The sequence below is a fragment of the Sclerotinia sclerotiorum genome, genomic scaffold, assembly GCF_000146945.2.
Source record: "Sclerotinia sclerotiorum 1980 UF-70 scaffold_10 genomic scaffold, whole genome shotgun sequence".
In the NCBI taxonomy this organism is placed as follows: domain Eukaryota; kingdom Fungi; phylum Ascomycota; class Leotiomycetes; order Helotiales; family Sclerotiniaceae; genus Sclerotinia; species Sclerotinia sclerotiorum.
Window position 1 is genome coordinate 1,201,709 of NW_001820826.1, and position 9,650 is coordinate 1,211,358.

A 9,650-nucleotide genomic window follows, 5' to 3' on the forward strand; every position below is an offset into this window, starting at 1 on the left:
GCGCATCAGGCGCGGCTGATCAAGGGGTGCGTGAGCAGAGAGATTGGCTCCGTGCTCGCCGTGTCTCTTTACTATATCATTCATCCAATTTGTGTGTGGAAGAGACGACAAGTAACAATTGGTTTTCTATTGATTCTTTAGATACTTTAGATACTTTTTCATCAAAATGGCTCCCTCAACCGATAACGTAGCTGCAAGATTAGATCTCATTACGCAGAGAATTCCTGAGCAGAATATTTCAGGCTTGGAGTTGATTGAAGCTTCGCTGAAAGCTGAGGGCAGGAACCCAAGATGCTTCTGGGGTAGGCCAACTCATACACATATCCTCTATATCATATGACAGTCGAGCTAACATTCTCAATAGCAACATCACCCACTGGAAAGCGTGAGCAGAAAATGGGAGTCAAGTCAAATTGGACGAGCGCTGATCTGATCGTATAGCACACATTGGATATTTCATTCCAATTTTGAAGTTTGCAGACTTCATAGAAGCAGGCGTGGATGTGAGTTATCAACTGCCATTTGCATTCCCAACCTTGATTAATTCGAATGATTACAGGTTGTGATTAGTTTGCTTGATATCTATTCATTCCTTGACAATGTCAAGTATCCTATGGAACAAGTTTTACAGCGTATGCATTACTACAAGTTCGTCATAAGTGCGGCCATGGAGGCAATCGGGATTCCCGCAAGCAAGGTGCAATTTGTTCAGGAATCGACCTATGTGAACACACCTGAATTCACCAGGGACCAATGGAGACTTTGTACGATCGTCCCTCAACAGGCTGTCAAAGATGCCTGGGATCGGAGCTACAACCCCGACATGCTCAGCCCAATGTTCTGTCCTGGAATGCAGTCCTTGGCAGAGGAGTATCTCGACATTGATTTTCAATTTGGTGGCGCGGACCAGGTAAGCAGCCCTCGACTCTGAAAGTGATCATTTTTTCTGATTGCAAAATTACCCCGCAGGCTGGTATCTTCGGATTCGCGGACCGATTCATGCCGCAACTTGGATTCAAGAAGCGCGGCCATCTTATGAATCCTATGCTTCCCAACCTTCAAGGAGGGAAAATGTCATCTTCGCACCCTCCTAATACGAAGATTGCGCTCACCGACGACGCTGAAACAGTCAGTAACAAGATCTTCGGTGCGAACACCAAAGTGGCAACTGCCTTGACAAACGGTGTCATGGCTTCTCTCAGGGACATTTTGATTCCTATTAGTCACCTTCGAACCAGAATAGGAATTACCGAGGGTCAAAAGTCATTTGCTGGGGCCAATGCCCCGGAGGGGACAGTTTTCTCTATAAAGACGAAGAGCGGGGAAGAGCACTACAGCTCTTATGAAGAGGTTGAAAAGAGTCTTCATGATGGCCAGATCACTGTTGAGGAGATCAATACCGCCATCGCGGGCGCCTTCAATCAATTGCTAGCCACTATTCGCAAGAAGTTCACAGAGAACGAAGAGTGGCAGGCAGTGACAAAGGAAGCTTATCCTGTCGATGCCTAAGACTGAGATCGTGTATTATTAGTTTCTCCATAGTTTCCTTTTGTGGCAAATTTCATATTCAAAATACCGAAACGAGATGTATATACATATGCCAAGTGTAAGCTGACCCCACTGTTTCATGCTTTACGTCACCTTTTTTTAATCGTACTATATTCGATCAATAGACAGAAATTAGTCCAATACCACACGCAATCATAGGTTTTGAAGGTGCAACAGTGTGCATTTACTGCTGCACTCTAAAAAGGGTATTGATTAGTGCTTACAAGGCAAAGAACACACTGGCGTCCTACAAAACCCGATTCAGCTCTAGTCTTTTCTCGCTTCTAACCGAATTTCGCAAACACAGCATAATGGATAAAATCAAGCGTCATATTGCACCAAGCCCCACTTTAAAATAAGGTTATTCCCATTATTTTCTATTCCCTGCTGAAAGACGGAGTAGAGTGGATGAAATGTATTTGAAGTTATCAGAATCCACTTTCACGATTTATCCAAAAACCTCCACAGTAAAACCTTATTCTACAATAGGGAAAGTGCAATCGAAGTATCAAGATGGAGGTGCACAGACTCAAGGGGGCGGAACGCCCCGCAATCAATGCCTTGTGGATACAATTTTGCAGCGGGGCCAAAAACGTGCATCTCCGGAGCTAGAAGCACGTTCCCCAGAGTAGAATCGCAAACTACCAGGTGTGTAAACTAATTACTCTAGCGTCGGAGTTCAGACTTTCTGGCAGCGCGAGTAACGCGTCAGCCGAGTCTTCTACTCCACACTCCTCTTCTAGGTTAGTTTGGATAGGGAGAACCTTATTTTAACCAATCGATTATTTTATTTTATTTGACTTTTTTTACTACGTACGTAAATACTGATAGGATTCTAGCATTCGCTCGTATTTACTCTGCTGAAATGTTACTATTTCTGGTATAGATTCGGAGGATAATCCGCGATATACTTTTTTTGGCCGCAAAGGGCAGGAGGATAGATGGAAAAACAGTGGTAATTCTGAGAAGGAAAAAGAATGTGTAGAGAAGCTTATTCGACCAAGTCGTGCTAAGATGATCTGCAAGGTTAGGTTCGAGTCATTTATTTGAGTCGTGGCAGTTGGGAAGTGGAAGACCTATAGTTCTTGGAATGAGAAATGAAGTCGACTAAATCAATGAATCAACGAGTTAATCAGTTACTTTGAGATGCGCAGAAGAAAGACACTTCATCAGTGAGATTTAGTCAGAAGACGAGAGAACAATTATGCAGATATTCGATTGTGTATGCATTTTACATTAGAATTATGAAATTCATCTTGTCCTGTCGATTCTGAATATGTTAATTATCTCGTAATTCAACACACATTACTCTGCTCCTTCAGTGATAATAATCTAACTTCAGAATCCGATTATAATGTAGTCGGGAGGAATGAAGTTATTAGGGAGACCACCAGCACCATCTGCTATTTCTTCTCCACTGATAACGTTTACTCGTTTCCTTACCAGTGTCTGATAATCTGATAACACAATGTGAGTGTAATGATCAGTGCCTAAGGCATCAAAAAGCATTGATATAGTCAATTCGCATCCCACTTTCTTCAAATTCATAGTTCATATTAAAGCTGTCTCTGTACCACATTCGAAGCATTTACAAAGCTCAATTCAGCAGCTTTCGACAACTCAGAAACCATGGATATCTCTACGCTCATATCTCAGGCCAGGCCAAATCTAGTTCCTTATGAATCCCTGTTTCGCACACTTCACGCCGATCCGGAGCTATCTCTACAAGAAAGCGCAACAGCTAGAATGATTCACGATAAGCTAAAACTGCTTGAGGGGGTTGAGATTCGGCCGAATATTGGCGGGCATGGAATCGTTGGAATTCTCAGGTCCGGCACAGGAAAGACCGTTCTTCTTCGAGCTGATATCGATGCGTTGCCCTTACAAGAGCAGACTGGGTTACCATACGCAAGCACCAAAAGAATGATAGACATCACAGATAATGTTGAGAAACCGGTTATGCATGCTTGTGGTCATGATATGCATATTACATCTTTGCTTGCTGCTGCAGAACTTCTACACACATGCCGGGATAGTTGGAAGGGTACGGTCGTGCTACTTTTCCAACCAAACGAAGAACGTGGCGCTGGTGCACAAGCTATGGTTGATGATGGTTTATACGATGAGAAGAGACACGCGGTTCCACGACCAGATGTAGTTCTTGGTGCCCATGTTATGCCCATGAGGGCAGGAATGCTCAATACAAGAAAAGGGATTTTTGGTAGTGCAGCAGATAGCTACCAAGCGACTCTATTTGGTCGAGGTGGACATGGAAGTCGTCCACATACGACTGTAGATCCAGTAGTTCTTGCATGCAGCACAGTGATGAAACTACAGACGATTGTGAGTCGGGAGACGAACCCACAGGAGGCGGTTGTTGTGACTGTTGGAGCGTTACAGGCAGGCACAACGGAGAATGTCATTAGTTCAGAGGCACTGTTGCGTATCAATACTAGAACTTTTACTGCCGATTCACGAAATCGCGTCAAAGCAGCGATTGAGCGTATCATCAATGCCGAGTGTGTCGCCTCTGATTCTCCCAAACCACCGCTTATCGAAGAGACGAGCTCGTTTCCATTACTATACAATGATGAAACAGCCACTGATACTATTTCCCAAGCAATGAGGGAACACTTCGGGGAGAACTTTTCCCCCAATGGACCAGTCTCGATGGGCAGTGAGGATTTTGCGAACTTGGCTATCTCGACACCTTCCTGCTTTTGGAATTATGGAGGAATTGATCCACAACGATGGGACGAAGCTGAGAAGGCTGGTAAGCTTGCTGAGATTGCAGGTATGATCATGATTCTTGTCTTTAACATCAAAAGCTAATAATCTTCAAGGTAATCATAGCCCTCTTTTCGAAATAGCTATTCAGCCTACTCTCACTGTTGCTACCGAAGCATACGCTGTTGGAGCTTTAGCATTCTTGCTCTAAATCAGGTTTGTAGTTTTGTATACTTACAGACGTGAACTAGCTGGGAGATCAGTAGTAGAATGTCATGCTCGATTCGACGATTAAATTTACCTCTGTTCTGCTCTGCGCAAGCAGTAGTAGCAAAGTGGCCATGACCACGTCGATAAGTCTTGGTAGGCATACCGAAACACTCTCCGGACCTTGGGAGTGGACTCTACTATAACACGATCTTTCTCCCACGCTCAAACTTGTCTAATGACGACCGATATCTTCACGATTCTTGGGAACAAAATAGGGGATGCTGCTTGGTTAGGAGGAGGAGGGTTGAGCCTAATAACACTCAATCAGCGGAGTAGCATCAGACTAAGACCTAAGATTATCACCAAGCTGAATGTCATTTTCACAACAAAAACCACCAGACCACTCAAGATGCTTTCAAGATCTACAAAGGGCATTCATAAAACACCGCGGAATTAGAGAACCGGGTCTACTTGAAAGGAGACGCTTTTAACCCCTTACAGTTTTGGGATTTTCTTCACGGGGGACTTTGTATATAAACCCTCACATCTTTGTGTAAGCCTTAGAGTCTTGTAGTTCCATAGAAGCCAAATCCTAGGCGCATCTGTAGCTAGATTAATCAAGAAGAGTAAAATTTAAACCCTAAAATTTAAAAGCTTTCTCTGTGATTCGTGTTGTTGGATGAGTGTTGTGATTACTTGAAATATACATATCATTTTTTTAAAAGAATAGAGCTGTTTTGGGGAGTGAGGAGAGGGAGGAAACACAAAGTTGAAAGTTTGGAACTGAAGTGACTTGCTTGAATAGATTTAGGTAATTAGCTAACCTCAATTTTCATCAGGTGTAATATTTTATATTTTTCATAATTACATTTAGTTTTTCTTTTAGAATAATTCCGATACCTTTTTTCGTATAATAGGAATAGGATAATTAATAAAGATTAAAGAGATAGATTTGTAGTCGAATCAAGATCTTTTATTTTATTGGCTTATTTAGATTTTTTGGAAAATTGATTACTTCTTTTATTTTTTTGGGTTTGTTTTTCTTTTCTCTTTCAACTCGACCGATTATATCGATGGAAGTTCTTTTTCTTATTTTTGAATCGAGGAGAAGAGAAGATGTATATTGGAGATTCTTTTCTAGGGGTTAAAGTGTGAGTAGGAGTTTGGATGGGATGGTGGATATAGTATAGTGGTGATACAGTAAAGGTTGCTTTTAATTTTAGAGAGCTAATAAGATTTCTTACGTTGTTCCCTTTATGTGTCAATGTGGAAGTATGAGTGTCAATATAAGATTATTCGGGATCCATACCGAGCTTTTAAAGGAGAATTTGACTTCCAGTCATAAGTACAAAGCAATTGTGTATTATTTTCTCTTTTCTTAGCTTTAGTTATATTGCTTGTATTAAGAGAAAACTAGTGTGCTTACGACTGGAGATAGTTGGTACGGTTCAGCTATTTCACATGAAAAGGGGCTTTGAGGATTCGTTAAGACCAATCCATCCACTTTGATGTCCCGAAAGATGTAGCCTTCAAAATGATTTCAGCATTTCATCAAGCCAGTACATCTATAGGCTATGAAAACTTGAAGTAGTTATAACGCTCAAAATGTTCTAATGACCTTCAGGATCTGAAAGTACTCAAAAATATCAAGCCATTGCAATCTTTTAACCATGTCAATTATTTCACATCAAGAAAATATATCAAGATAGAGAGACCTTGAGGCTACTTGAATATATGAAATGACTACAAGGTTTTACATACTCTTAACATACCAGAAGGGTTCATTGTTCTAGGCAAAATCAACGTATCAAATAAATAGAGACTTTGAGGTTACGCAAATATCTCAAACACTTTCAATGCTTTACATAAAGTTGATGTACGACAGGAACAAAAGATATGATGCCTTTTAAATTTATTATATTATTAGGAGCTTTGAGGAAGTCCTAATGTGCTGAGTGGATTTGAAATCCAAAGTGATGGCAGTTTCTCGAATGGTATTGATGTTCAAAATAGGTTCAATGTTCTAAATCAATTCAATTTTTTAGACAAATTCAGTGTCTCAAGTTGTTTCAATGTTCTAGACAATGCTGAATAAATTAACCAGATTCAATGTCATATATTAAGTCAGTAGATGAGATTGAGCTATTCTCGCTGACGATGGGCATGAAATTGGAAAGAACGAGTGCATAGTCGCAGTGAACAAAATAGTGAATATTTGTCCGAATCAAGAAGAAGGAACAATAAATACCTATCTATAAAAGAAGATGTTTTTGTTTACATCGTTGAAAAATCTTTTCTGTAGCAACAACAACAACATCATAACAACGTCAATGGCACAACAACAATAAGAAGTACAACAACAGCAACAACAGCAAACACCATGGAGCTTGTATTCTACTTCCTTATCCTCCTCATACTTTCTGTTGGCATTCCTTTCTCTCTTTACGCTTTTCAAACCCTTAAGGCTGAGAAACATGAACCTTTGCCTATTATTCAGTTGGGGATATCCATCTTTATTTTTGGATTGAATATAACTTTGTTTATACACCACCCGTCAGTATTGGTCGACCAAATGATGACGGCAAATCTGGCATTTCTGGTGCAAGGGTGTGTTGCCCAAACTGCTTTCTGGGTAGCGGAATAGCGGGATCTTTCGGGGTTTCAAACAGAACAGTTGCAAACATGACGTTCGCAGCGGGAGTAGCCAACAATATCTTGGCACTGGCGAATACAACTTTCGACTCAGGAGTAGCTAACATTATCTTAGCACTAGCAAATACTAGCCTTGATATACGGAAAAAAAAGTTGACCAAAGGTAACCGTTTTGCCCTCTCGGTAGGCATTATTAGCCTAACGATTCCTGTTCTTCTGTTCTTGTACGATTCCTGCAAGCCAAGGTCATGGCTCGCACCATGAAATCCTGGGCAGAGATTAAACAAAAACATAGCAGGAAGCCATCAAATAATTAAGCGGTGAAGAAGGACCGGGTGGGTGGTGGGACTCGTCGCCTGGGAGGTTTCTGGCCAGTCCCTCAGGATTAGCAGTCCTTTTCCCAACCGACTGTGGGTGTCTGGGATGGACCAACTAGGCACTATTAGCCCAAGAGGAGTTGCGCATTCGCCTGGTCTTGGCGTCAGTACTCGAGGAACGGAAATACTGGAACTACATCTGGCTTAGCCTCAGCATATGGGAGTTCGGCTTGGAAAATGTAGAGAGAACAGTTGTATAAGTCGTAGGAGAAGTGGTGTAGATATAATGAGGCGGACCATCGGAGGACAGTTAGGGTTATGGAGAGGCTAGAGTGCTGAGCTAGTCCTTAGGTCTTTCGCTTGACATCAACTGTCGGATATAGAGGACGAACTCCCACACACATCAAGAAAGCATGCGACATACCTCACTCTGGATATTCTGGATATTCACCAACCCTTAAGTTTACAACACCATCGAAATCATGGAACTTACCACACTTGAACCTTAGGACAAACGTTCACATATTTCAGGTCCTCTCGTATTTATCATCTACCGGCTCTTACCTACTCTATATCTTTCGGCATTCGTATACTTCATACGCCAAAGATACGGCTCTTTCCTAGATAACAACTTTTGCTGGGGTTTTATTTTTAACATCCCTTTTATGTCTTCGTGGGCTTCAATTACAGCGGGTCCGAAACCATTGGAAAATGGCGATTACATTATATCTAGACACTTATCTCCTTTTGAGAAGCTTTCTCGAGTCTTTTGGCGAGCCTAGAAGTGCCAAATTTCCTTTTGGATTACGTAAAAAATCATGGACACCAGAACAAACAAAGAAAGAGGTGCAACTCCAAAAAGAACGCCTCGCGATTTTTCTATCTGGTTCGCGACAAGGACCCCATCTTGTCTGTCTTGTAGTGAAAACATCTACGTTCTGATGATATGGCTTACAATAACCGCCTGTCTTCTTCGAATTTTTTCCCCCAATCCTACAAGCTGGCATGATTTCTTCGACTGTTTTACGTACCAAAATATTCACCATCTTACATCTTTCGCCTGCTTTTTAACCCTGCTGACTCTCCTAACTTACCGAGTTTGTCTACGGAATGAGTGGAACGCGGTACCGGGTATGATGGCTGAATATATCCACTACTCCTGCGGGACAATTGATCAGAAGAAGGTTACCGAAAACAAGCGTGCAGAGCTGGAGTGGTGGATTGAAGGGATATTAAGGGAAGATAGCGATTCTTTTGAGTTGGAAGAAGAGAGGAAGAGAGTAATCATTGCACCCATCCAAAAGATGATTGTGAGACGACATTCTGGGAGAAATGGAGGATGTTTTCCTTCATTGATAGACATCGTAAATGGCTCGAGAAGGAAGAGACGGAGAGATTTTGTGACGATTGTGGTTCTGCTCACTATTGTCTGTCCAAAAGTGTAAAGCAACAATAATTAATCAATAATCAATGATGAGATACTCCAACCTATTACCTTTTGAACAACTTGCCCATCTTGACCTGAACATCTGAGCTATACAAGCACCTTGATTAATACTTTCTAAAACCTAGTGATATAAATATCAGAATTTATGCTTATAACCCCAAATAACCCTTTTATAACTCAATATATTGATGAATAATTCTAAACCAGATACTTAGTACTTGATATTTAATTTATCACTATTCTCTCAATTCAATAAAGTATAATTATATCTCTCCTTAAACCTATAATAAAAGAATCTATTCTCTACTGCTACCAACACACCTATGACCCGGGAGGACTCATTCCCTTTTCAATTTCTCTCAAATCTAATATATTAAGTTTTAAATATAGAGGTAAGAATCATGTCAAAGAATCAGTTGATATTCGAATAATTAGACTATCATTCCTTGAACATGTTATATCTTTAGATCTTGAAGGAGTATAAGATCTTAAAGTACCTAGGATTATATTCACTTTGTATAAGGTTATATTTCTATCTAGTATATCCAATCTCTCCAATCTCTCCAATATATCTTTTCACTTCATTTTGCTTCATTTTACTTCACTTCACTTCACTCCAGACACAAACACAAATCCCAAACCCCTCCCCAATTCATACAGAATAAGGTCATTATTGACAGGCCATAACTCAACTCCCAAAAAAGCTTCTTACTTAACATTACCCAACAACTTTAAAAAATATTAAAAAA

At 40.8% G+C, this 9,650-nt stretch overlaps 4 protein-coding genes across 4 annotated transcripts; 3 read left to right on the forward strand and 1 right to left on the reverse strand.

Annotated features, from left to right (window-relative positions):
• Positions 1 to 166: 166 nt before the first annotated feature.
• On the forward strand, positions 167 to 1,509 carry SS1G_07965 (hypothetical protein; the record flags this gene model as incomplete). Its single annotated transcript, XM_001591289.1, has 4 exons — positions 167 to 302; positions 365 to 435; positions 560 to 910; positions 970 to 1,509. 4 exons carry the CDS (start codon positions 167 to 169, stop codon positions 1,507 to 1,509), a joined length of 1,098 nt encoding a protein of 365 aa, XP_001591339.1.
• Positions 1,510 to 3,177: 1,668 nt separating this feature from the next.
• SS1G_07966 (hypothetical protein) lies at positions 3,178 to 4,486 on the forward strand (the record flags this gene model as incomplete). The annotated part of the gene is made up of 2 exons (XM_001591290.1): positions 3,178 to 4,342; positions 4,392 to 4,486. 2 exons carry the CDS (start codon positions 3,178 to 3,180, stop codon positions 4,484 to 4,486), a joined length of 1,260 nt encoding a protein of 419 aa, XP_001591340.1.
• A 2,539-nt stretch (positions 4,487 to 7,025) lies between these two features.
• Positions 7,026 to 7,328, reverse strand: SS1G_07967 (predicted protein; the record flags this gene model as incomplete). The annotated part of the gene is made up of 1 exon (XM_001591291.1): positions 7,026 to 7,328. The coding sequence occupies one exon, from the start codon at positions 7,326 to 7,328 to the stop codon at positions 7,026 to 7,028; it is 303 nt and encodes a 100-aa protein (XP_001591341.1).
• Positions 7,329 to 8,590: 1,262 nt separating this feature from the next.
• SS1G_07968 (predicted protein) lies at positions 8,591 to 8,899 on the forward strand (the record flags this gene model as incomplete). Its single annotated transcript, XM_001591292.1, has 1 exon — positions 8,591 to 8,899. One exon carries the CDS (start codon positions 8,591 to 8,593, stop codon positions 8,897 to 8,899), a length of 309 nt encoding a protein of 102 aa, XP_001591342.1.
• Between the last annotated feature and the right edge of the window lie 751 nt (positions 8,900 to 9,650).